The sequence below is a fragment of the Canis aureus genome, chromosome 18 (genome assembly GCF_053574225.1).
Source record: "Canis aureus isolate CA01 chromosome 18, VMU_Caureus_v.1.0, whole genome shotgun sequence".
Taxonomy (NCBI): domain Eukaryota; kingdom Metazoa; phylum Chordata; class Mammalia; order Carnivora; family Canidae; genus Canis; species Canis aureus.
This window is the reverse complement of record NC_135628.1, coordinates 13,293,331-13,320,095: the sequence shown is the minus strand read 5'-3', so window position 1 is coordinate 13,320,095 and position 26,765 is coordinate 13,293,331. Positions and strand designations below refer to the sequence as shown.

At 52.3% G+C, this 26,765-nt stretch overlaps 1 protein-coding gene across 1 annotated transcript in view; it reads left to right on the top strand.

The window, feature by feature from the left end:
• EEPD1 (endonuclease/exonuclease/phosphatase family domain containing 1) overlaps nucleotides 1-26,082 on the top strand; it is a 109,632-nt gene extending 83,550 nt beyond the window's left edge. The window contains exons 4-8 of the mRNA XM_077856209.1: nucleotides 12,614-12,724; nucleotides 16,306-16,440; nucleotides 19,202-19,340; nucleotides 23,610-23,804; nucleotides 25,403-26,082. Coding sequence (XP_077712335.1) covers nucleotides 12,614-12,724; nucleotides 16,306-16,440; nucleotides 19,202-19,340; nucleotides 23,610-23,804; nucleotides 25,403-25,602 — 780 coding nt within the window. The 3' untranslated portion in view covers nucleotides 25,603-26,082. The remainder of the gene's footprint in view (nucleotides 1-12,613; nucleotides 12,725-16,305; nucleotides 16,441-19,201; nucleotides 19,341-23,609; nucleotides 23,805-25,402) is intronic.
• The last annotated feature ends 683 nt before the right edge of the window (nucleotides 26,083-26,765 follow it).

Sequence of the window (26,765 nt, the reverse complement as noted above, 5' to 3'; positions counted from 1 at the left end):
GATATGAAGGCTTTAAAGTGTAGGATTTGGCATCATGCGAATCAAAATAAAAGAAGTCATGAATCAGTAATACTTTCACTCACAGCTTTGAAGTCTTTATTTTTATGATTATTGTTGCTAAGGATGGAAGGCTGCATAAACACCATTTGGAATAGCTGGAGGCTGGTGTTTTAGAAGAAAAATGGCAACCAGAGCAATTTCCCTGAGGGTCCCTAAGAGCTAATTTTGTTTAATGTGACGGTGCCTGAATAACTCTGGCTTCTTCACAGGGACACACGGGGATGCACTGGGAGCTTTGCAGCCAAGCCTGAGTCTAAGAGTGAACGAGTCGTCAGTGTTTAGGGACTGACAAAATCCATCTCTGGGAAGAAAAGATGTGGGTGTTCTTGGAGGAGGGTAGGGATGGGGAGCTAATGTGAACCGTGGCTTTGTGCGGCTTCTGTTCTGGATTATTTTCTTTGGATTTAAATACCTAAATAATGGTTTCCTACCCTCTTGTCTTGGCTTTTTCTCCCTCCTATCTTCCTTTTCCACGTCCCTACCCTTTCTGTTGCCATATCTGAAACCTCAGAAGCAAAAATATTCTTATTAATAAATTGTCCTGTGGGATGGTTTTTGGAAGTTTAGTGATACTCTTCTCCTGATCTATACACAACCTTTTTTTTTAAACCTTATTTTTTTTTATTTTTTATTTTATTTATGATAGTCACAGAGAGAGAGAGAGAGGCAGAGACATAGGCAGAGGGAGAAGCAGGCTCCATGCACCGGGAGCCCGATGTGGGATTCGATCCCGGGTCTCCAGGATCGCGCCCTGGGCCAAAGGCAGACACCAAACCGCTGCGCCACCCAGGGATCCCCTGATCTATACACATCTTACCCATTTTTGTGCCTATTCACCTGAACATATCAAAAAGGGAAGGAGATTCTAGAAAGGAAGAGCTGCAGCTGGTTAAACCAACATGGTTTGTCTTAGGAAATGCTATTTTCCTCTTATAAGCATGGAAACAGAGGCCTTTTTGCTTACAGGTAAAATGTTGTAACATAAATGGTTGACATTTCCCATCAAAATTTTGGTTCAGCACTTCATTAGGAAGCACTGAATGAAACTGTGTTGGCAACCCTCATTGTTGGCATGTTTCTTAGGTGATATAAAAATGTTAGCATCTGTGGAATGGCATATTCCGAGCAAACCATGGCCTGGCAACCCCAGGGTTTCTGCTCCGAATTGGGGTGCTTCACTCTGCCTACAGCTTTCCTACGCTCTCCTGAAATAGCCACAAAATCCTCCAAAACTCAGTGCTATTTTCAGACCTGCTTCCACTTACAATAATTTGTTTCGATCATTACTCACAAGTTTAGTGCCTAATTTGGGACAAATATTTATTTTATCTGCCCTGAAACGTCTTTTTTGAGCTTCAGAGAGCCTCTATTTCTGGGATTACTGGTGTGGTCCTCTTCCAGGTGCTCAGTGACCTTGTGGTGGGAGCACCAGAATGACCCGCATCCAGAGGTGGCACTGACCCCCCTGTTCCCTGCGGGGTGGAGGGTTCTGTGACAGCCCGTGCCTGAATAGTGCCTGGGGTAGTGCCTGGTGTTTGTTGAATGAACAGAGTGGTTCTTCTGCTTTACCTTCAATATCCAATCCATTGTCCAAGGCACTTCCTTTATGATCAACATAAAATTCCCATCCCATAAAGTTAACCACTGCAGACTACATTCTAAAGGGCATCATCCAGTGGCATTTAGTTTATTCACAGGGTTGTGCAGCCATCCCTTCTGTCTAGTTTTAAGACATTTTCATCATCAAAAAGGAAACCGGGTACCACATGAGGAGTCGCTCTCATTCCCCCTTCCGTGGCAACCACCGGTCTGTTTTCTGTGTCTATGGGTTTCCTATTCTGGGCATTTCATATAGATGGAATCATACAGTATGGCCCTTTTGTGTCTGGCCTTTTCACTCGTATAATATTTTTGAGGTCCATCCATGTCAGACAGGTATTAATATGCCATTCCTGGCGGTGGGTCACTACTGTTGCATTATGTGGATAGAGCACATTTTGTTTATCACTCATTGGTTGATGGACATTGGAGTTGTTTTTTTTAAATCTTTGGGCTGTAGTGAATAGTGTTGCTGTGAACATTCACATACTAGTATTGGTTTGAGTACCTGTTTTCATTTCTTTTTTTTTAATTACATGCAAATTTTATTAAGAATTTCAAATTAACATATTTCAGATTTCTAGCATGGAATAGAACCATTTTGGGACCGAAGCAATGGCGTAGATAAACACCGATATCCCTTGCAATGCCAAATTTATTAAGAAAACAATTCCTCTGCAAACCACATCCCCTTTATATAACAAGATGAAATAGTATCTTCCCCTTCACTTTGGCAATAGCCATTACCTAAAGGAATGAAAAAAACAAATAGTGGGTCTGCCACTTAATTAAAAATGGGATTCTATCTTTAGATTAAAAATTTTTAAGTTCAGAAAAGGCTGTAATTAAATGAGCCTTTTGATCAGCAAAAACAAAAATTAGCAAAGAACATCTAATCAAACAACCAAAAGCATTTTGAAAATAAAGAGGGAAAACATAAGGTGTTTTCATGGCATTTTTTTTTTCCTACACACTCTCACAACCGGTTAAGGATTTCCAGGAGTTAATTAAAATCTCAGGAAGGAAGGAAGAGCATTATACAAATAACAAGATGTGTTCAGATTCCATGATCTTAATGCTAAGTTTTCAAAAAGGAAGTTGAAGGCAGGGATCCTCTTTCCGTGGCCTTGTCCTCACAGAATGGCCCAATCTGTATAACCACCCCAAGAGCACATGGGAGACCTGTGCTACCTGCTTTAGAAATATCAAACCGGTGTGGTGGGAACAATTTGTATCCTCTTGTTACCGATGAGGAAACCGAGGCATGGAGCAGGGGAGTCATCACTTGCCCAAGGTAAGTGGCAGGGCCAAAGTTTTGATCTTTATGCAGCCTCTCTCTAGAGTCTATGTCCCGAAGGTCCCCCTTAACTAATGGACATGACCCCACTGACATCACAGTGGAGTAGACATTCCACTGAGTTCTGGCCCAGTGATCCCCCCACCTTTTGTACACACCTGAGGTCCTCACAGATAGATTGACAGCAGGACAAATTCTCTAAAGAGACCTTTTAATTAAAAAAAAAAAAAAAAAAAGCTAGAGGGAAAAAAATAAAGGTGCAAGTGGTCTATCTGAAGGTGAAAGAACCTCAACTGTTTATGAAGAGTCCCATCGCTTGTATCAGGGCGTTCAAAAGAGAAAGCGTCGCTTCCTCTCCGATTGTACGTTTCGGGGGCTTAAGGTCTGGGGGTTCACACTCCACACTCTGAAGATCAATCGGGAGGGCCTCGCCTACTTAAATAGACTCACCTGTGATACACGGACGGCACCGATGGATTTTCAGAGACGAGGACGTGATCATGGTAAATGCTCCCTTCCTGAGGATGAAATCGCTTTGAGCAGCTGAGGGTAGAATTGGTCTTAGGTGATTTTAGGGTGTTGATAGTGAAACGAAATGAGCCTCAAAAAAAAAAGCAGAAATTCCTCCCGCCACCGAAAGGCCCAGCCCCACGGGATGGCCTGCCACGTCCGAGCCCAGCAGGGGCAAGACCCACCGAGGGGACGAGGAGGCCTAGTGCGTGGCGCCCTGGTAGCTGGAGGAGGGCTCCGAGCCGCAGGGCTGTGCGGAGAGCCAGGTGCTGTGCGGAGAGCCACGGAAGGTGAGGGTGCTCTCCATGGCACGGTGTTCTAGATCTCTCTACAAGTTATCCTATAACGAGCTTGTGTTCCTTGACATCCGGGCGTAGGCTTCAATGTAAAGAGAAGGGGGGAAAAACCCCACCGCAAAACGATCACAGTCTTCGCTCCCATCTGAGGTTAGGGATCTTCACATCCAGAGACCTTTGGTGGAGAAAAGAACCTCTGGAAGTGGCCCTGCGGGGCGACAGTGACAAGGGCGGTGGGGGGTCCCCGGGCCGCGGCCGCTGCCTCCCCTGCCAGCCCAACCACCGCCTCCACGTCAGTTCCCCCTGCAGAAAAATGCTCCAGTTGCCCTCCAAAGGCCCTTCTTCCCCCTTCTGCTAGTTTTTAAGCCCCTTTTTGGGGAAACAGGTGGTGAGGGACCTTTGGAGGTGCAGAGGAGAGGCCACCAGCACCAGCAAGCGCGTGCGGGTGTCCCTTCCCTGGACTCTCTAAGAGCAGCTAATGGTTAGCTGCTGGTGGAGGCTGAGAAACACCTCTGTTTGCTCTTCATCCTCCTCAGCGGATAGGCGTGCCTACCCAAGGATGGCCAGCCACCCAGAGTCCCTTGGGGCCCAGGGAAGAGCTAGGCCCGTGCACAGGGGTGCGGGGCTGCAAGCCCATTGCCAGTCTCCACTGCTGGTGGTGGGTGGGGTCTGAGCCTTGGGTGGGGGGAGCTGTGGTCTGGCGTGTTGACCTCTGCAGAGCTGCCCGAGACCCATCATGGTCCCCAGGTCATGCGGCCTGGTGCACTGGTGACGGAGCAACGTTAGCACCTGGTAGTCGCTGTAGGTCCTAGGTCCCGAGGCCCAGGTCTGGGTCCCCAAGGTGCAGGGAGTGTGTGCACCGTCACGCGGCACAGCCGGTAGGCCTGCGTCTCCTGAGCTGTCCTCCTCTGTGCATCTCAGCTGTCGAGCCAGCCAAATGGGGTGCTCATCCTGCACGGCCCACCTGCCGGCCCGGGTGACTTCGCCCTGGTACTTGGCCTCGCGTGTCAGATGGGAGTGTTATTACCTGCCCTACGGGGTTAGCGTTAGGGTTACATGTGAACATCTGTGAAAAGTGCCTGCCGAATAATTGGCACTTAATGTTGGGTCCCTTTCCCCTAACCGCCCCCCGCCCCCATCGTTTACACAGGGTTTAGAAGCTGACCTGGTTGTAGATTATCAGCCAACTGTGTTTCTTACTGTTGTTGGATTTAGCCAAACCTAACCTGTTAGAATTACTGCCTCTTAAAACAGTGCTCTTATTCTGGACGGTTTAGCCAGGGGTCTTTGGGTGGGGCCTGGCGGACATGAGGGAAGCTGATGCTGTTTTGGGAAGAGTGGAATTCACTCTCCTGTTTGCGGGGAAAGCCATTTTTTTTTTTTTGGTAACATTTTATTTATTTATTCATGAGAGACACAAAGAGGGGGGCAGAGACACAGGCAGAGGGAGGAGCAGGCTCCATGCAGGGAGCCCGATATGGGACTCGATCCCAGGACTCCAGGAACATGCCCTGGGCTGAAGGCAGATGCTCAACTGCTGAGCCACCCAGGCGTCCCTGGGGGAAGCCTTTGAAAAATTCACCCAATGTCCTGTCAACACAGCTTCTTTGTGGAGTTCATACAGCGATTATCACAGAGAAAGAGGGAAAAAGAAGTCTTAGTGTATATGAGACTCTCGTACCCCCTCTCCCATCCTTACACTCCCCCCCCCACCCCTCCTCCTAGAGTTCTAGAATCATACAGTACTGGAGCTGGCCATGCCCTTGGGAGGGTCATCCCCTCCCATCCCTACGCTATATAGATGGGGAGACCGAGAGCCAGGGCCCCGAAGCTCCCCTCCTCTTCTTCCAGCCCAGGAAGGTGCCCCTCCGAGGAAACGTGCAAAGCGAGGAGGAAGCAAGTCCAGTTCTTTCTTTGAATATTGGGAAGTGGTAGTTTCTCGTGGGCCCTTAAAGAGCAGAGGGAGAGAGAGTGACCTGCTCTCTCCCCCTCCGCAGACTTCTGGCCCCTAGGAAAGGACCTGGTAGGCGGTGCCGTAGCAGTACTGGGAGAGGGGCTCCGTGCCCTGGAGCCCCCCGTCCCCACATGGTGCTCTGTCCCATGTGGCACCTGGATATGTACCTGTGTTTGCATTGACCTAAGACAGAGTCTTCTTTCTTCTATGACGGTCCTGGTTCTGCAGGAACATAGGGCATAAGCTGATGAGCAAACCTTTCCTCTCCTGGACAGATTGAGACAGAAAGAGGGTTGAAAGCCTTTTCACTTTTGCTTTATGTCTGTGTCACGCTCCGTGTGAGCCTCCACTCTGCAGAGAGGCCTGCCAGGGCCGGTAAGGCCGCCGAGAACCGTTCAGGCACTTAGCTCCTCGTACAACCAAGCAGCGTGACCGAGCACACGGCTGCCCCGTAGGCCTTCAACATATCAGCATCTTAAAGTCTAAATATCCCAGGAAAACTTTTAGGGGCTTGTTATAGGCCTGTTGTAGGGGCACCTGGGTGGCTCAGATGATTGAGCGGCTGCCCTCTGCTCAGGTCATGATGTCCCCGTCCGAGGATCAAGCCCTGCATCGGGCTCCCTGCTCAGCGGGGGGTCTGCTTCTCCCTCTCCTCCGCACCTACTCCCTGCTTGTGCTGTCTCACTATTTCTCTCTCTCAAATGAATAAAAAATCATAAAAAAAATAGGCTTGTCGTGCTTAGCAAGCCAAACGTGGTTAATATTTAGTTGACACACAGATATTAATTTGCTTTTGCATTGATGTTTTCCCTTAAGAGTGCACTAACATTTTTTAATGATCATGACCAGGGGCGCCTGGGTGGCTCTAGTGGTTGAGCGTCTGCCTTTGGCCCAAGACGTGATCCTGGGGTCCTAGAATCGAGTCCCACATTGGGCTCCCTGCATGGAGCCTGCTTCTCTCTCTGCCTATGTCTCTGCCTTTCTCTCTCTCTCTCTCTGTTTCTCATGGATAAATAAATAAAATCTTAAAAATAAATAAATAAATAAATAAATAAAATCTTAAAAAAAAAAAAGACCATAACCAATATTTGGTTTCACTCTAAATGTGATCATTTACAGGTGCCCATAGATGTACCGGCTTCTATTATTGTCCATAACATTTCCATCCTTGAAGATCCTGGCAAAGCCAAGAGCCCCTCCTCGCTATTAACATTACAAATAATGTCCCTGTCTGATTTGTTCTGATTCCTGTAGTATTGGAGTGAAAGTTCAGCCTCTTGACCTCACCTTGGTCTAAAACAGGGACGCCTTTATTTGATGATGGCAATTTATCTTTTTAAAGGAGAGCTCACCTCTGCTGCTTTATCCATCATACACTGCATTTTCATAGCTGTTGCTGAGCGCACAGGGAAAATGGGTGGTTCACATGTGGAAAAGTCATTATCAAGGAGAAGTTACACCCACAATCCGAAAAGCAGGCAAAAACAACCAACTCAAAGCAGGGCAAGTTTATCTGGAAATTTGACCCAGAGGGTTCTAAGTGAAAACACCCTTCCCCCCCATCCAGGAAGCAGGATAAGGGTGGCCATCTGGAGTTGGCTTTTGGAATGCCTGCCAGTACTCTTGCTGTTCTGTTTCCAGCCAAGTGTCTCGGTCACCACTGTAACACACCTTTACATCTAGCTCACAGAGCCCCCGGGTCTCGTTTTAACCGGATAGGAACGGTGTTGGGACCACTGAGCTTGCTGGTGGCTGGACAGGCCACCAAGTGAGGTTGGAGTGCCTTTCCCATTTATGTTTCTCACTCAGGACCAGATGAATAAGGAATATTCATTTCAGGAACGGGGAGGAGTAGAAGGAAAGAAAAAAAGTTCAAAGGTCCACAAACAAAACACCGTGGGTCTCAAGTCTTGGAATCCTCTGTCACCGCAGAGATAAGCAGAGTCAGCTGATCCAGACAGAGCCAAGGGGCCGCACATCTAAAACATGGACAAAGGAGTCTTTTCCTTTAGGACCTGACATTCCTAAGCGCCAGTGCCTTGAGCATCTTGTAGATTGGAGTTAAAATGTCTGACTTTGAGGCCCCCTCTTGCCGACCCAAAGGGTAGGGTGGATGTGGTGTTGATGACCAAGTGCTCTTCCGTCTTGACCAGCTGGTTGTGGGGCTGATGCTAAAAAGAATGATGGTATCACCCCATTTGGTCTGGGGCTAAACAAACAAGTCCAGCCCATGGTAGTCCTTGTAACTTATCCTTGGAGAGACAAGCCATAAGGTGGGATCCTCGGGAGGCACCCCTTTGATTCATTCGTTTGGCAAGTATTGGTGGCGCGCCTCCCGTGCGCGGCGCTGTAGGCAGGCTCCTTTCATGTTATTGCACAGGATTATCTGAGGAGAGCCACAGTCAGATGCTTTCACAGTGTGGGCTGATAGCTGAAATGGTATGTTTGTTTTGAATAGTCAAAACTGTCTTTCTAGACCACAGGTATGAAAAATATGAAGGCTGAGTTCAAAATCAGCAATTGTCGAGCCTCGTCTGAGCTTCATCAGACTTTAAAGTTGCTCCGGGAGCTTGTGGGAAGTGCACGGATCGGCCCTACACTCAGAAATGCCGATGCAGCAAAGGACGGGGCGGGGGCGGGGGTTCCCAAATGTGTGGTTTTAAAATCAGGAACCAGCGTGCTTTTGACGGAGGCAGGCAGGCCAGGGGCTCACTCCCTGGGTTTTAGAAACACATCTGTGAGGGGTAGTTTCAGGTCGTGTAGGTCAGTTACCTGGGAGATGTTTCTCCCACTATACGCATCTCCCCATTTCCACCCCTTCTGGCCTGGCGAGCCTCTTTTACTCGGGAGAGTATTATTTCTGCCTTCTGATATGTGGGCGAAGCAGAACATTTGAGAACCAACTGTTCTGAATAAAACAATTTCAGGCAGAGTTCAGATGGAGGGCTCTCAGAGGATGCTTTTGTTTTCCTGCGACATTTTTAGGAGAAAGGATCTAAGGCCTCAGTGAGGCGGCCCGGCCTCCCGTGGGAGCCTGCCCTGCCCCACCTAGCCCACCTGTCCAGCCCGGAGGTAGAGCAGCAGCAGGTAGCCCCCAGCTCGGACCTTCCCCTGACACCTGCCCGCCGTGCAACCCTGAACGTAAACTCACGTTCGGGTTTGACCTTTCTGCGCTGCATGCACTTTGCTCAGGAGTAACTGGAAGGACGTCTGCGTCCTGGGGCCGGATGGGGGAGGTCCCGTGAGGGAGATGATGTGTACAAAACAGGACGGCTCCGCAGCAGGCTTCGCACACTTGCCAAACTCGGAAATCACTCCGGGATCCTGGGAAAATGCTGACTTCAGTGCAGTGGGGCTGAGGTGAGCCTGAGACTTTGCATCTCTCGCGGACTCCCAGGTGAGGTCAGGGCTGCTAGTCTGTGGACCACACTCCGAGTAGCAAGCAGCTCTCTCTCTCTCTCTCTCTCTCTCTCTCATTCCTCTGAGTAGCAAGAATCTAAAAGTGTTGCTTGGAACTGGGAGTGCAGTTGACTCCAGTGAACAAACTGGCAGTTCTTCCAGCCCTGGACAGAGAAGACGGTCCCACGCCTTACCTAGCGCTGCTCATGCAGATGGGGCGTAGAATGCTTCTAGCCATAAACATTTTTCCCCTGGTCCCTTCAGCTGTTAATTGCATCCCATAACGTAAGAACTACTGAAGAATAGGGTGTGGGGCGGGGGTAGGGGAGGGAGGAGATCATCTACTCTGTGGGCCGAGGGAGGTTATCAAGAGCAAGGCTTCAGATGTACAAAGTATAGGTGGCCCTTAAAATTTAGGGCTTATGGGTTCCTTAAATCTCTTAAGAGTTTACCTGTGAAAGAAAGGTTTTTGGATAGAAAACAAAAGGAGAGTGTCTTTTCCTTCATCCAGTAGCACCAACTTTAGGCTGGGTCAGAGTCACCTGGAGGGGCTGTTAAAATGCAGATCACCTGGCCCCAGTCCAGAGTTTCCAGTGCGGTCTCGGGTGGAGAGGGGCCTGCGGATCTGCATGCTTGATGAGTTCCCAGGTGACCACACTTTGAAACCCAGCACATGTTAGGCCCAAGAGGCCATCTCTAAGGGTGGTGAGCATGGAGAACAGTGTCCGCCGGTGCCACCTCTTCACATTCTCACCCTTCCTGTCGAAGTGGCATTGCCAGGAATGGGAACGGTGCTCTCCATGAAGGGGAGATTGACCTGTCTCCAGGTGACTGAAGGTTCTGTAGGGTTGGGAAGGATGAGATTAGTGGTGCCTACATGGAGCTCTTCCCAGTACAGCGGGGGTCCCCCCCAAAGACTGGGGCTCTAATCTGAATGGTTGGCTAATCACCTGAGGGGGCTTTAGAAGAAAAATAGAGCCCCTCCCCCTAGGGTGCTTCCCAGGAGATTGGGGGGAGCAGGCAGGTGCGGGACTCCCTGCGTGGAGAAGAGGAAGCACCAGATGGGCATTAGGAGCTGCTTTCCTTTTTAATGATTCTCGGATTTGGCTCTAATGATCACTCAGCAAGCACATGATTCCCCGGCAGGAAATTGGACCCTTTGTGTAGTACATTTCCTCGCTGGATCCCTAAAGTTATCGTCAATACATTCCGGCTGCAGTTTCCAAAGTGCTTCATTTCCCATCCGTGGATGGCTTCCAGCCAGGACCATCTGGCCAAGGGGACCCATCTCGGGTGAGGGCCCCATTAGAAACAGCACTGTCCACAGCCCCTCAGCCCTGATAAAGGCCCCGGTGACCAAATCCCAAAGAGAATACTTCTCAGGCAAACTCAAAATCAGGTTAAAATTGAGGCCATTATTTAGATAAGGAGCTGCAAGGAGAAATTCTCCCTTTTGATTGTCATACGCGGATTTGAGGAGTGCCAGCCTTCTTGGAGTGTCCTGGTTCAGCAGCAGATGCTCAGAGAATGTTCCTGGGTGCCATGCTCTGTGCCAAGGGGACTTGGGTACAGTCCCTGCTCTCATACTGTCTGTGGTCAGTAAGGGCAGACGCTTAACTGTCTACCTGTAAAAACAGAACCCCAAGAACCGCGAGTATCTAACAGAACTCCCATCATGCTTCCTCCCTTGCGCAGGGAGGGAGGCCTCATCTTCCCTCTTACAGCATAAGCAGTGTGAGGGCATTCCCAGGAAGGGCCAGGAATGCAGCTCTGTGGAGGTGTTCCTGCAGGGGGCTGACAGCTGTTTGCCCTCCCACACCCCCATCCCTGTGCCACCTACGTGGGGCCCCCAATGCCACCTGCGTGGGGCCAGGTGCTTCTGAGGCTGTGGGCAGCTGCAGAGGCCCTTCCCACCTTGGTAAGCATCAGAATCCCCTGGAGGGCTTCTTAAAAACAGATCACTGGGCCTCTTTGACGTCTCTGATCCTGTAGGCCTAGGATGGGGCCAGAGGATTTCTAACCAATTTCCAGGTAAGGCTCCTGAGCCCCAGATCATACTGGAAGAACCACAGGGGTAGCAGGTGAGCATGGCCATCACAGCTTACCCCGGGGACAGATAGAGCATGATTGAATGACAGGCAGGAAACCTTCCGAGCAATGCTGGTGACCCGGGTGAGAGAAGAAGGGTCTCCGAAGCAGGCCACGGCCATGGGACCAGAGAGCAAAGAGAGGGAGCCCCGGACACGTGGGACAGTAGAACCAGCGGGCCAGGCCCAGTGAGAGAGGGGACCAGGGAAGGGAGGGAAGAGTCCAAGCAGCCACAAGGATGGCCGTGCAGGGCACTGAGACGGGAATGGGGATGGGGGAGGGGAATGGCTTGTCTCTTTGTGACCCGCCGGGCTTGTGGTTTGCAGAGATGTTCAGGTGGAAATGTTAAAAGGGTTGTCAAAGTGCTATTGGAACCTCCGGAGAGAAATCTGAGCTGCAGGTACGGCTCTGGGGGCCTTTGGGACAGAGATTTAAGCTAAAGCTGCGGAGCTAAGTCAGATTAGCTGAGGGCAGCTCCCTGAAGAGAGAGTGATGAGGTGTCCAGAAGGACACCCCAAGACTCCCTTGGAGGGCAGGGCACGGAGAGAGGTGAGTGGCTTTGCTGCGAGGTGCATGAAGCAGACACGGCCGGTGTCACCAGGAAGGGGCGGAACCAGGTGTTGGGGCATCTCAAACACTAAACCCAAGTAGGACACATTCTGGGGAGCCCTCAAAAAGCCATCCTCAAGAGTCTGGGTTGTGTCTGAGGCGTGAGTTAAAGGAACTGATCCACACATTTTGGAGCACATCGTTGGTTAACTCCTCACTTACGTGGCCTGTGTGATTTTCACTTGCTTTGGTGACCCAGTGGCTTTACAGTTCCTAGGCCACATTGGTGGCACACACGTGAGCAAAAAGAAGTCACACTTGGGGGGCGGTAGCCACCCATGGCAGTGGGGCTTCCTTCTAGGAAAAGAATCAGAGTGAGCAAGATGGTAGTAGTTCAGGATGAAGTTTGGGGGGTCAGTTTTTCTACCTCTAAGCTAAGCTCCCGGGAGAAGAGCTCATTCCTCTTCCCTCCTCCACACTTGATACCGATCTGGACCCCCGTGGGACCTTGAAACCACTGGTTTTACAAGGATAAAAAGGATTCTAACAATTTTGAGCTATTTGTACTAGAATGCTACAAAAAAGAATTGATTGCTATGAACTGAGAGGGCCCCCCCCAACCCAGGTGATTATTGTGTGTTTTATAGATCGTTTGCTTTTTAATTTGTTGGGCTTTTTCAGACCCCTGGGTCTTCACAAACCCTAAGAACATAGGGAAAACGTCCGACAAGTCTCTGAATAAGGCTGATGAGTCAGGGTCAGGCATCTCCTGGTTCCTCAGGCTGCTGCCCCCCCCACCCCCCCGCTGGCCGCAGGTGCTGGATGCAGGATCACACACCGACCTGTGCTCTGTCTTTGCAGTTCTGTACGGAGCTAAACCAGCCCATCCTGCCCAACATCCGCAAGTGGAAGGGACCCCGGGGATGCTGGAAGGCGGTTGTTGCTGAGATGCCCTCTACTCAGCTCCAGAAGGTACCTTCTTCTGCAACACCTGGATTTTATCTCCATTTTGTTGAAACAGCCTTTTCCCCTAATCACAGACGTTTAAAATTTTTTCTTTGCCAACATCCTCGATGCTGTTTTGCGTTTCTGCACGTCTCTTAGCTCTTTGCCATTCATCTCAAAATGCCCTGGTTCTCGTTTCGTATGTAGATCGGGAATGGACTCCTGCCCAGACGGAAATGGGAGTTGGGGGTGTTGGGAGGAGAAGAGAAATCCTGTCTGGAGCCAAGGCTGCGGATGGGGTATTTCTGTCCTTTGTCCTCTTAATCCCGTCTCCACAGTTCCATTCTCTGCCAAGTTTGTGGAGAGCCCATTGTTTCTTGACTGAAAACTTCAGATTCACTTAATTCATACGCAAAGCGTTTGCTTTCTGAGGTAGAAATTGTGCACATGGAAATGTTCTGTGGGCATGTTGAGCAGATTGTCATTTTGAATTTTCTTTCGTTGGTAGTTCCCCTGTGGCTGTAGGGATATGTTTCACTCTTACAGATCTATGCAAAACCAGTTTTTACACACTCGGAGTGTTTGATATTCGTGGGATTTTATTTTATTTTATTTTATTTTTAGTTTTTATTTATTTATTCATGAGAGACACCCAAAGAAAGGCTGAGACCTAGGCAGAGGGAGAAGCTGGCTCCACGCAGGGAGCCCATGTGGGACTCCATCCCAGGACCCCGGATCACGACCTGAGCTAAAGGCACGTGCTCAACCACTGAGCCCCCTGATGTCCCAATATTAGTGGGGTTTTGGATTTTAAAATAGACTTTCAAGAGTTAATCATGAGTCAGAAACTGTGTCATTACATAGTTTTTCTATAATGCAAATGTATTTTTCCTCTCTAGTATACCTGTTTATAAACATACGTGAATAACATTTATGTGAGTGATATGGATGAAAAGTATCCAACCATTTATTGACAATAAGCTCTCTTTTTAGCTGCTACTTAAAAATGTGATGTAAATCTTCTTTCTCTGGGTTTTATGTTTTGGAGTGTAAATGGTTACTATAGGTGACAGCCAGTGTACATTCCCCATAGGCTAGAAATTAAGCCAAATTGGGACATAGCTAGTCTTTCCCTCGGTAGCCCATGGCTGTCCTTTCTCAGTCTACATAGAACTAATAATACCATCTTACCTTTAAAAAAAAAATAGCACTTTGTACATATGTAGGTTCACTAAGCTCTTGTAGTCCACTTAACACTGCTTATCTGCTGGGAAATCATCAGGTTACTACGTGCCAGGCACTGTGCCACATGCCAAACATACATGGGTGAGAAACACAGACCCAGGGACCCAGCCCTGCCTGGTTTTAGTCCTTGCAAGCCCAGGGCCGGAATCCAACCTGAGCTGACATAGCCCCTCCCTCAGGGAGCTCCCGGCCTATTGGAGGCATGAGGCGGGGAACCCCACTCGAGGCTGGGGTGCCTAGGCCATTGGAGGACAATGTGCAGTTGCAGGGAGACCCGAGTTCAAGCCACTTAAACTTCTCAGCCCCAATTCCTTTATCTCTAAAATGGGAGCAATAGCCCCTTCCTTCTGTCAATCAGCAGGAAGCTGTAGGATTTGAAAAGATCAGGTGCACTGAAACACAGGCCAGGGCCTGGCGGGCCCACGAGAGGCACTGCTGGCCTGGAAGTCCACACCTGTGTCAGGCTGCGGCTGGGCCATTGTACACTTGTTGCCGTGGGGGCAGTGCGCCTAGTGTGGACACATCTCCCGGTGTCTCAAAAGATGCAAATATCTAGACTTTAATGTGAAAGTTCCTGAATTTTGAATATGAACAGATAACCGAAAAAATTTTTAAATGCTGTTGAATAAATTGTGTCTGCAAGTTGCATGTGTTCCATCTCTACCCAAGACAAATGTGGGCAGGTGGTGGCAGCAACTGCCATTCCCCCAGGGCCTGAAGTGACATCGGGTGCCCCTGCTCAGCTCTCAAGCCCTTGCCCCACAGCTGGGCGGGCGGGGGGGGGTTGGCGGCTGTAGATGAGAAGGCCCACACCTATAAGGCAAGACCGTCTGCCCGGCAGCCCTCTGGCTGCCACACGGCGGGGTCGGGCTCGAACCCAGGTGGAGCCCTGGCTCCAACACTCCATCTCCTACTGCCCCTAGTGGAGGTGCGGCCGTTCTTCAAGAGACAGGGCCCCCGGGACCAGGGGTCGGGAGAGACCCCCAGAAACACCTGGTGCTGCTGGAAAGGCGGGTGAGCAGGTGTGAGGCGCGGCACCGAACAGGCAGGTGCTCCCCGGAGGGCTCCTGGGCAGTGGCCGGTGCGCCCTGGGGAGCCCCTGAAGCTTTTAAGCAGAGCTGAGCCTCGGAGAAACAGTAAGTGGGAGGATAACCCTCCAACGCTGAAAGGGCAAATCCCATTTCACTCACTTTACACCCAAGGAAATAGGTTTAGAGAAATGGAAGGCTCCGTGGTCTCACGGCTGAGTGACAGGGGTGGCACGAGATCCAGGGCTTCCAGTTCTTAAACTGGCGTCCTCTCCGGCCACAGGCCTGTGGTCATAAATGTCAAAGTGCACAACGTGCAGAACATGGTTCCCCTCCCTCCTCCCCAACACGAGTTGGTCTGGTTAAGGTGCTGAGCCCAGCAAGGCCTGGGGCTGGGACCTGAGCGGACGCTGGGGACTCAGCACAGGCCACTCTGGTTGTGCAGAGTCATTTCCTCTCTTTTGGTAATAAGTGTCTCCGGCCCCTCCAGCGATGCCACAGATCCCGCTGCCAACCTCTGGCAGCAGAGCCTGCAGATGCTGGGATGGGCTGGGAGAGGAGGCTTTTCCTCTTTCCAGAAGGCCCCACGGACAGCAGCAAGAAACAGGCAGGTCATCTGAGGCCAGAGATAGTGGTGTTTAGTGTCAGGCCTCAGGACACCCCTGACGCCACCCGCTGGCCCTCACAGGGCCCTGTCCTGGGGCTGCAGGCCCCTGTGTGGGCCCTGTCCACCTGCAGAGGGCCCTTGACCGGGTCCAAACCCCTGGGACTCTTAGCACTGACCTCCATCCATCCAGCAAATATTTATGGAGGATTTACTAGGTGCCGGGTACTTACTGGTCGTGAGCTGCAACTAATCAGTAAGCAAAGGCCACCCTTTGGAGTCCTCTATTTGATTCTCAGCATCGCTGTTTACCAGCAGTGGGGTGTTAGGGAAGTTACTTAACCTCTCTGGGCAGCTCAGTTCCTGCTTGGTGGACGCGGGTATGAGATCTGACTCCTGGAATGTGATGATTAAAAAGACAACTCTGTGCTTAGTCAGGGCTCCCCTCACATCCCTCCCAAAATGATGAGAGCCCAGGCACCCTTGGCTGCGCATAAACCTCTGAAAGTGGCAGCGTGGGAAGTTTGGGGCAAGGGGACAAGGAGGAGCATGCTATAGCTTTGGGGTCTCCTTTTGTTTCAGAAACAATCCCCGTGCATGTGATCCCAGGACCCAGTGCAGAGACCCCCCCCCCCATCTCCTGGTTTCTCCTGCCTCCTCCCCCAGGTAGGGGCTGAGCCCTGCCACAGAACCGACTGCTCTCCAAACTGACGCGCCCCCTTCTCCTGCAGGGCGCCGGGTTCTCAGGATTCCTGTGGGATGCTGCGGCCGGCGTGGAGCTGAGAGACGCCACCTCGCAGGAAAGTTCTCCTGGCAACGGGCACGGGAAGCCGTCGGGTCCCAGCCCGTACCTGGCGCGTTTCAAGGTACCGTTTGTGTCGCTGTGAAGGTCTACTTCTAAAAGGGGGGTGGGGGGATCCCTGGGTGGCGCAGCGGTTTGGCGCCTGCCTTTGGCCCAGGGCGCGATCCTGGAGACCCGGGATCGAATCCCACGTCGGGGTCCCGGTGCATGGAGCCTGCTTCTCCCTCTGCCTGTGTCTCTGCCTCTCTCTCTCTCTCTCTCTGTGTGACTATCATACATAAATAAAAATAAAATAAAATAAAAAAATAAAAGGGGGTGGGGGGAGTCCCTTTGTAAACTGTGATCCAGAGCAACCTCATCTGCTCTGTCTCAGGGCCAGGTTGCCATGTCCTCTTGGGGCTCCCTTGGCTGATGAACTTGTCCAGGGCAGGAATGCGAGGGCCTGGGGGTGAGGGGACTCTAGCTCCAATAACACTGGCATTTGGGCAGGAAGGGGATCAAGTGGCTGGTTCCCAAACCTAATACAGGTCAGAATTACCTGGGGAGATTTTTTTTAAATCAGGTATTCCTGGACCCTCCCCCGAACACGCAGGATTTCTGGAATAGGGCCCAGGACTGCCTGTTTTTCCAAGGCACCTTTAGGGCTTCTTCATCCCTCTGATATTTGGAAACCACTGTATTTAGAGGACAGCAGAACCTGTATCGAGGACAAGGGGATGACCCTCAAGGGGTCATTTGGGTTCAGAGGGGATGCAGGAGGAGCCTCTGGGCTCTAGGGTCAGGGCAGCCCCACCACTGACCTCCTCCAGATGAGCCCCTCACATGGGAGCGTTGGCAGGCTGATGTGAGCTCTCCCTCTGATTCGCCTGCATGTCCCTGGGCAGTGCTCAGAACGGCCAACGGTCAGGAGCTCGGAACTAGGGGGAACAAGGAGCCAGCAGCCAGAACCCATCGCCCAGTGGGCACTCAATGGACCTTATCCCCACAGCACTTACCTGTGAAATCACAGGGTCGGGCAAGAGCGGGCCCTTGCTACCGAGCCCAGCAAGCCACCTGTGGGGGTCTGAGGAGCCTTCCCCCTTCTGTGTGCTCCAGACCAGTTCGGGAGCCTCAGAGTTGCTTCGAACCACAGCACAGTCTCTGGCAGCTCCCGGCTGGGGCAGCCCTCGGGGGCTGTGTTGGCTCGGGTTGGGGTCTAGTCCAAGCTCCTGCCCCTCCCTAGCTGCAAGGTTGCTGGGGTTCCGTGTGCACACCCACCCCGGGGTGTCTTAGGAGACAGACGTGTAAAATCAGCCAGTTATCATCTTTAAAACCTCCTAATGCCGCACTGGCATTAAAATTAAATTCATGAGTGACACACAGAGAGAGAGGCAGAGACACAGGCAGAGGGAGAAGCAGGCTCCCTGCAAGGACCCCGACCTGGACTCGATCCCGGGTCTCCAGTATCACGCCCTGGACTGCAGGCGATGCTAAACCGCTGAGCCACCAGGGCTGCCCTGGGCTGCTTTTCTTTTTATGTAAAGTGGTTATACGTGCTTTTACCTGGCAAGACAACCCCCAGACCAACCAATGTCTCTAAAAGTCTGGATGGTTTTTGTTTGTTTTGTTTTTTAAGATTTGAGAGAAAGAGAGAGCGTGCACACAGGCATGAGCGAGGGGTGGGTGGGGGCAGAGGGAGAAGCAGACGCCCTGCTAAGCAGGGAGCCCCATGTGCGGCTTGACACCAAAACCCCAGGATCATGACCTGAGCCGAAGGCAGACGCTTAACCGACTGAGCCACCCCGGCGCCCCATGGCTGGCTGCTTTTAATGGCCAATGAGAAAATGCTACCGTGTCCTGAATTATTGGTCCAAATCCTTTAACGTGCTTAGGAGGGTCCCTCGGCCTCCTATCCTTCACGCCCCAGTCTGGGCCGGACAAGTGGTATGGTGTGGAGATGTGCCTTGGCTCTAGCCCCCTCCCTTGGCGGGGTTTCCCTACCTGTGGCCTCATGGTTCCTCTGTGGTCACAGCTGCAGAGAGCTCTCCAGGCTGGGCGGTGGTGGGCAAACTGGGGTCAGCCTCCACTTCCTGGGGGCTCCCCCTGCACCCCCTTCCCTCCTGGCAGTGTTTAGTGTTTGTTGCCATGACAAGCGGAAGGGCAGGATTGCTAAACCCCGAGCTGCTGAGCGATGCTGTGGTGCTCAGGAGACGGGCTCTGCCTGCAGGCGCCTGGACCTGCCCACCAGGCCCTGCACCCTGGGGGTGCAGGATCAGGGCATAGCCCGTGCTGCCGACCTTCAGCCAGATTCCCCGCTTGATGCATTTGAAATCTGGAGAAAGGGAGCATCCGGGCATAGTGGTCTCCAGAGGGAAAAGCAGGCGAAGGGGGGCGGGGGTGGGGTGGGGAAGGAGACGGGCCCCAGCAGGGGGTCCTGGCAGAGGGCTCGCCAACTGGCCCTGGAAGGTGAGAGCCCCAGTCTTGGCTAACGACCGGCTGCCAGAGCCACCACCTCCTCCGCCTTTGGAGTTGCTTCGAAGGAAAAAACAAAAAACCCAAACCTGACATTTCCAGATGTGCCTGGTTTTTCCAGACCCTCGGTTGGAGGAGACGGTGTGATGTAGGGGAGTGGACTGATAGAACAAGGGAGATTTCGGTCCTACAGATGCCTCAGAGAAAAATCTAACCTGGCACCACCTTGCATGAGCTCTCGGGGTGCAAGCTACTTGGTTTGTGTTTGCTGTTGTCAACACCGTGCAGGAAGCGATTCGTAACTGGGAAGTAACGAATCCAGGAAATAGGAACATCTAAGCCCGTCCCTGTTGCTTTGTTTCCTCTCGCCTCAGGTGGGAAGTAATGACTTGACCCTTGTGAACCTTCACCTGGCAACCTTGGTCCACCCAGGGGGCGAGAATCCAAGCAGGAATCACAGTGACAGCCACCGCTTGGCTAGCTTTGTACAGACCTTGCAGGAAACCCTAAAAGGTAGGAAATGGTCTCTCTGTCCGTGGCTAGGTCGACGGCTCCCACTTCTGGAGGGTGGGCATGGGGTTGCCTCTTCCGGGCATCGGTCCTGTCCCTTAGGCTGTCAGCGGTGGTGCATACTGAGGCACAGAAGACCACTGTAGCCCCTGTGTTCAGGGAGCCCGGCCACCCCCGTGCATGGGGACCTCTTTGTCTCTTTGGGCCTACTGTGCACGTTCCGTGGTATCGGCTAATGAGCTCTTCTCTTGGATGGAAAGGATTAGGGGAAAAAAAGTGCTGACGCCTTCCCCCGTGACAGGTCCTCGTGGGTTCAGCTGCCCTGGTGGCAGTGCCACCTGCAGATTTGCACGTGCCTGCCTCTGAAAGAGAGGCTGTTGGTGACGCACCTGTGAAAGTCCCGATTAGCACAAGTAGGCTTTTTCTCCCCAGTGGGACGCAGGTCGCACCAAAGGGGTCCTGGAGCTCTCAGAAAATCTAGGTGTTAATCTTGGCTCCTTGGCAAGCCCATCTGGTGGGGGCCTGGCCAGTGCTCACCTCACAGGGGGGCCCGGCGGCCGTGGTGACCGTCTGTGGCCGCACCAGGCCCACAGCAGGGGCTCAGGGGCCAGGAGCGGACTCCCAGATAACCAGAGGAGTTGAGAGCACACCGGGAAGAGCAGAGCTTCTGGAGGAAGTTGGCCCTCTGTTTCCAGGCTCTGGCCCAGCAATACAGAAAGTTTTCCTGGGTGAGGTTTCCTGGAAGGAAAGAAACGTTGAAAAAAAAAAAAAAAAGAGGAAACGTTGACCCTGCTGTAAAGACGGGGATGTCGTCGGTTTGGCTCAGCTTTTTTGGAGGCCGACCCCTCTCGAGGTGACGGTTGGCATCTGGAGGCTGGAATTCTCTTACACGCTCACCAGTATTCTCTCGTTTTCAAAGCCTTTCGCGTGTTAGGGTGCCCCCCCCCCCCACGTGGGCGACTCATGAGGATCCAGCTGTAGAAACAATCCAGTCACGTTCTAAATTCACATTTTAAAATGGTTTTTTGGTTGTGGTCAAGTGTATGTGACCTGACGGTTACCATCATCCCCACTTTTAAGGGTGCAGGTGGGTGGCGTGAAGTGCGCTCAGTGGTTCTACAACCGTGACCCTCGTCCGTCTGCAGAACTTTTTCACCTTCCCGAGCTGGGAACTGTGCCCCAGCCCCGAGCAACCCCCTTCTCCTTTCTCTTTCCCTATGAACTCGGCCGCTCCCGGTACCTCCCCGAAAGTGGGACCGTGCAGTCAGTAGCTGTCCCTTTGTTGCTGGCCCACCTCGCTTACGTTAGGTCTTTATGGTTCATCCACCGTGTAGCATGGACCAGAGTTTCCTTCCTTTTTAAGGCCAAATACTGTTTATTGTACGTCTATATGGCATTTTGTTTACCCACTCGGTGGTTGATGGACACCTGGGCAGTTTCGGTCTTTGGCTCTTGTGAATACTGTGGCTGCGAACAATCGCTTAGGCACCTCCCATTTTGAACCAGGATGTGCTGGGACCAGCTTTCTACCTACTAGGAGTGTAAAAAAAAAAAAGTCAAAGGTGTTTAAGCTGAGCCCCCCCATCCAAGAAGCATCTCTGTGGGAAATCGTTCGCCCACAGCTAGTTCCTAACCTAATTCAAAAGGATGGCCTGACAGCATTTGAAATCTGGGGACATTTCTGTTGTTCTCAACCTCAAGCGCTTCCTTATCTGTACACGGAAGCAGAAAGGGAAAATGCCAGTTCGTGACTTCTCTGATAGCTTCTCACTGTTTTCTCTGACATCCGGAGAGCGAGCAGGTTCTGGTACCAAGTTGCCCAGGGGACTGTTGACCCACCGCCGGGCTGACCTTGACTTGTCCAGGTGTGGACGGTGACACATGTTCCCCGCGCCCTTGTGCTTATAACCAGGATCCAGTTGTTGCCCGGTGACCCCGCAGACGCAAGGATTCAGGAAGTGCTCCAGCCTGCCCAAGGTGCCAGGGCAAATTGATTATTAGCAGGCGAGGCTGAGCTAAAACAAAGGCTAAGCTTTTTATCCCACGGCCTTCTATCAGAGCAAACAGAACCGATTTGATTAGCAAACTCTGGGCCTTTCTGCCTTGGCCTGGAATGTGCATCAGGGTTGACATCCGTGTGTGGCGTGCCAGTCTTCTGATGGAATGCTCTTCTTTCAGACCCCACCGGGACTCGCTCCGTGAACTCAGCTAGCAGGGGACAGTGTGCACAGTAATGCCTGGCGTTGGGTTGGGCCACCCCTTGGTGGGGGGGGGACCAGCTCCTGCTGTTGCCTGTGGCATTCCGCGGACGTGGGGACTGTCTGAGGACATCAGCCCCAGACATTCCCCACTCACGCCTGGGCACTAAGGAGCCCACCCCAGGCGGATGGCTTTCTAGAATTCAGGAGATTATGGGAGAACCTGCACACCTGTGGATTCTCAGAGGCAAGGACTGTATGACGTCCTCAGCAACGCCGATTTAACAGAAAGCAGATGAGTCCTAGGAGACCTGGAGGTGCCCGTTCAGAAAGGGAGCTGTTATTGTCATTCTTGAAGTGACGCAGAGCTGGGTGTGTTGACCTTGGACACCAGCATCTCTTCCTGATTTCAGAATTGGCTTTGTTGGCCCAGACGTTTTCAGGTCTGCGTCCCCGTGAAAACTTCTCTCATCGTGTGGGAACCTCCTGCCTTGTTTCTCACAACCTTCGGTGTTATTACTTAATTAAGATAAGCCTCTTTCTCTTCCTTCCTTTCAAAAATTGTGTCTTAATTCTGGGGTTTTCCTTGTGCCTCATTCATCCGTTCATCGCATACGTGTTTATGGAGTATCTGCCGTGGTGCAGGTGCTGTTCCAGGCACGTGGGGTTTTGTGCTGAACAGCCCCCACCCACGTCCCCGTGGCTCTTCCATTCTAGCTCTTTGTGTAGAGTCCTGGACTTGAGGGCTGGCCTGGTGACTCGAGGCAAGCCGTTGAGCCTCTAGAGACTTAGCTCCTCACCTGTGCAGAAGACCCAATACCAGGTGAGGGCTCATGGGTGGGCCCTGGTCAGGTTAGCAGTGGTCAGGTATGAACGGTTTTCGGGTCTCCTTTCCCATTGAGGTTGGCACTGATTTCTCAAGACCACGTGAGCTTGCCCTGCTTTGGGCACCAAGGTTGTTGAGATCTAGCGCAGAGGTACCATTACATCTCTTTCGGCCACGTGGTAGGGCCACAGGAGAGCGTCCCATCCCATCCCCTTCTGTCCTTCCTGGCCCCTGGCTATGGTGGTGGTGGTGGTGGGGGGTGTCGTCTGCAGTGCCCCAGTGCCCTCTGCTGGTGGCGTGTCCTTTCACTCTAGATTTCTTTGCCTCTGGCCATTATTGCTGAAACATATTCGTGTCCAGGAACGCAAAAGACTTTGCTGAGTGTCTCAGATACCTGCGGCTCTCGTGTATGAACTGCTCTCCTGAAAGCCTCCCTATGCAAGTTAGGGCAGGAGCACTGCTCCCCACGGCAATGCGGTTTCCCCCGGAGGGAACCTCGAGACAGGAAGTGATGGTCGGAGATGATGGGACTCCCAGAGCCTAGCTGGGGTCCCTGATGTCCTCTCAGAATGTCTGCTCCCTCTGGGGAATACTTCGTGATGACTCCACTTACTCTAGTGTGCATCAGACAACGGTAGGAATGTTGCAAATACTTCAAAGAGAAACCCTTTCTCCTCTAGGCCCTCTGTGTCCGTCGGTTTGGGCTTAGACCGACTGTATTGGTCTGGGTGGGTTAGACCATAGACATTTATTTCTTCACCATCCTGGAGGCTGGAAGTCTGAGAACAAAGCGTGTGCAGGGCTGGTTTCTCCAGAGGCCTCTTTCCTTGACATGTCGGTGGCCACCATCTCGTATCTTTGCATATTTTTCTCCACCGTCTCCAATGAATGTTTGTCAAGCTCTTGTTAAATATCTGGCTGAGACCCTCAGGTTTTGTTTTGTTTGTTTGTTTTTTTCCAGCCACAATTTTGCAACGCATGAGCTGGAACAGGGGTGATCTCTGCATCCCACAGCTCCTTTTCCTATTGGGTTACTGACCTACTTTTAAAGTTTTGTAGATATTTCGGCTTTTTGTTTGTTGCACAAGGCATTTAGAAAAATTGGTAGAATGAGAACCATAAGCCTTCCTGACCCTGGGGCGTCCAGTCAGAGAATCGAGATCCCTCCCGCTTAGCGTGCCGCGATCAGTAGTGGGTTTACCTCCCGCCATCTCCTAAGTGCCTGATTTTCTTTCTTCCCACCTCCAGGAGAAAAAGACATGATTGTTTTAGGGGACTTTGGCCAGGGTCCCGACAGCAGTGACTATGATATCTTGAGGAAAGAAAAATTTTACCACCTGGTCCCTGCGCACACCTTCACCAACATCAGCACCAAGAATCCCCAAGGCTCAAAGTCTCTGGATAACATCTGGATCAGTAAAAGCTTAAAGAAGGTTTTCACAGGTAAAGCGGACGTCGCTCATTCTTTCCCCTGTTCAGAAACGGGAGTTGAGAGAGACCTGTCTGGCCTGATGGTTCCAGATCCTTTGGTTTGATAACTCTGGTAAGGGGTTATCTTGCCTCCTCTGTAGGCATTTACAGGATCACATCGTTCAGGTGCTTATCTAACTATCATTCAAGCAGAGCCACTCTGAAGAGTCTGGTGGGGGCTGGGAAAATAGTTAGAAGGCGTTCACTGATCTTCAGCTACAAATTCAGCGTGTCCCGGGCAAAGCTGGTTACAGGCCAACAGATACTGGCCCTGCGATGAGCTGATAGCTTTCTCGAACCTTAAGGACACTTAGTCATTGAGCAAACCTTCCTCAAGCCTCCTCACATCCAGGCCCCGTGGTGTGGCCTGTGGTTTCCTGCCAGTGCCCCGAGGAGCAGCCACTGAGGCTGAGCAGACACGTGTCGGAGCCTCGGGGTGGGGTGCGGGACGTGCTCGACACGGGCCCCACGAGGACCCCACGAGGACCGGGCTGCGGTGGGTGGCTAACCTCCATGCGGCCCCGTGGCCCCCGCCACCCACAAACCAGTAACCTGCTGAGCGGACTTTGGGGCAGGAAACAGGCAGAAATATGACCGTGACCGTAATGTCTTTTGATGAATGGCAGGGACCGTGGTTCTCAGTCCTGCCTGGTGCTTTGCCAAGTGCCAACGTGTCCTACATATTATACCTCAGTGAGATGTTTACAATTTGTGCAAGTCCCAGTTCTGGGGTTCCCCTGTGGAAGCCTCACGGGCAGCCAGGGCTGAGGTCCTCAGGAGTAGAATTTCCAGTCCAGACTGTGTCACCAGCTGCTTACACCTCTCTGGGTGCTGGTTGCCCGTTGCCCTGTGTGAGGGAAGAGCTGAAGGATGATGGAAGTGGGTCTCCGGGGGAGTGACAGTCACCAAACTAGGGGAGACATGGTTTGCAGAAAAACACTGCTGGTCAGAGGCTGGGGCAGCCTGTCCAGGCGGCCAGGAGGGTCCCTGAAGACGACGGGGTTCTCATCACAAGAGAACACGGAGCCAGGGGGAGGTTAGAAATCGTTTCCTCTGTCCCCTTGCTGCTAAGTTATGGAGGGTGATGTGCAGGGAGGAGCAAAAGAACCGAACAGACAGGCTTTTTCCAAAGAGGACGTGCAAGTTGCCGACACGTACGTGAAAAGACCCCAATGTCGCTGATCATCAGAGTGGGGGGGATGCAAATCAAAGCCACAATGAGCTGTCCCACCTTTGAGAGCTATTTGACGCTGCCTCAGGTTCATTCTTGCGGCTCAGGTTAGAAGAAGTATATGGTGAGGAGGAGGCCAGCCGTAGGCCGGCGGGTGGGTAAATGAGCGGGAAGCGTAGACGCAGGGGGATTTCGGTGCCTCCAAGGTAGGCTAAGCCCTCGCTTGTCCGCCAAATCGAATTGGCCGAAACCTTTAGCTTGCCCGGCAAGCTGGGTCTCTGAGGGGTGTTGTCAGGGGGCGCTGGCTTGCCGACCTGCCGCAGAAGCTTCCAGCCGCCAGCCTGTGCCCCCTCCCAGCCCCGGGCCTGATATCTGGCCCTCTCTTTCCCTGTCACTCCAGGTCACTGGGCTGTCGTGAGAGAAGGCCTCACGAACCCCTGGATTCCAGATAACTGGTCCTGGGGCGGAGTGGCCTCTGAGCACTGCCCTGTGCTAGCTGAGTTTTACACTGAAAAGGATTGGAGCAAGAAGGAAGGCCCTCGAAACGGCAACGGGGTCACCTTGGAGCGAAGTGAAGCCAACATTAAGCACGAGCGATGATGGCACCAGATCTCTTCTCCGCCTCTGAGCCCGGAGCCGGGAGCTCCCCCTTCTAGAACATGCAGGCAGCCCAGCTGCGGTTTGGCCTTCAGCCTGACAGCACTAGCACCTGGGCTTCCACCTGCCTCCTGCCTTTGTTTGTGGACGTTTTGGGACCTCTGGTGGGGGAGGGAGGTGCCGGATGGGCAACTGGCAAGCCCCGGGGGGGGGGGGGCTGAGCTGTCCTTGTCCTCTGTGGGTGCCCCTGGATGGCACGTGCAGAGGACTGAGCTGGGGCTCCCGGGGCGGGAGCGGCTGTCCCAGGCCCCAGGCCCTGTCCGGGCCACGCCAGAAGCTCCCGTTGGTGACCACCAGTCCTCGATGCTCTGGCTGCAAATTACATAAAGCTTTTAACTGTGACGGAGCTGAGCACTCTTCTCAAACATTTTGAGTGGTGATTTTTAGTTTTGTTTTGAAAACAATAAACAGAGATGAACCTGACTGGTTGCGGTGAGAGTCCCGGGGGTGGGTTCCTGGCAGTGGGGCCGTGTTTTGTGCCCATGAGGCTGTGGGCCAGCGAGCCTGCCCCTCTACAGTCTCCCCCCACTTTGCAGAGGTGCCTTGCACACCCCCGTCGACCCCCTGCGATCACTATAAAATCTAGGGCTTTCTCTCTCCCCACCTGTTCTTCGTCTTCTGAGCCCCTTGCTACACTCTCGTGCATCGAGCACCTAGTCTGTGCCTGGGACAGTCTGTGCCTGGACTTTCGGCACAGGCCCCCTTGGGCTGGACGAGAATTCCAACAGAATGATAGTGTTTCCTCCCTCCCTCCCCACCTACTTCAGTTTTCAATCTGATCCCTGGCCCAGAGCTGCCCTGTGGGGATTCTGAGGAATGTCTGTTAATTGTGGATCCACAAGAAGCAAAGCCTGGGAGTAGTGAGGGAGGAGGGTGTTTTGGGGGGTGGGTGGGTGGGGATAAGCACATGTAAACGGCCCCTAGGCACCCTTCCCTTAGCTGGCATGGTTCTCCCTTAGATCTCCTGTGAGACCAGGATTATAACACCCATTTTATAGCCACAGAAACCGAGGCTTTAGACAGCTTAACCTCCTACCGGTCACATATGCGGTGAGTAAACAGGTGGGATCCAGGCCCAGCCCGAAGCCCGCGCCTACACGTCCATT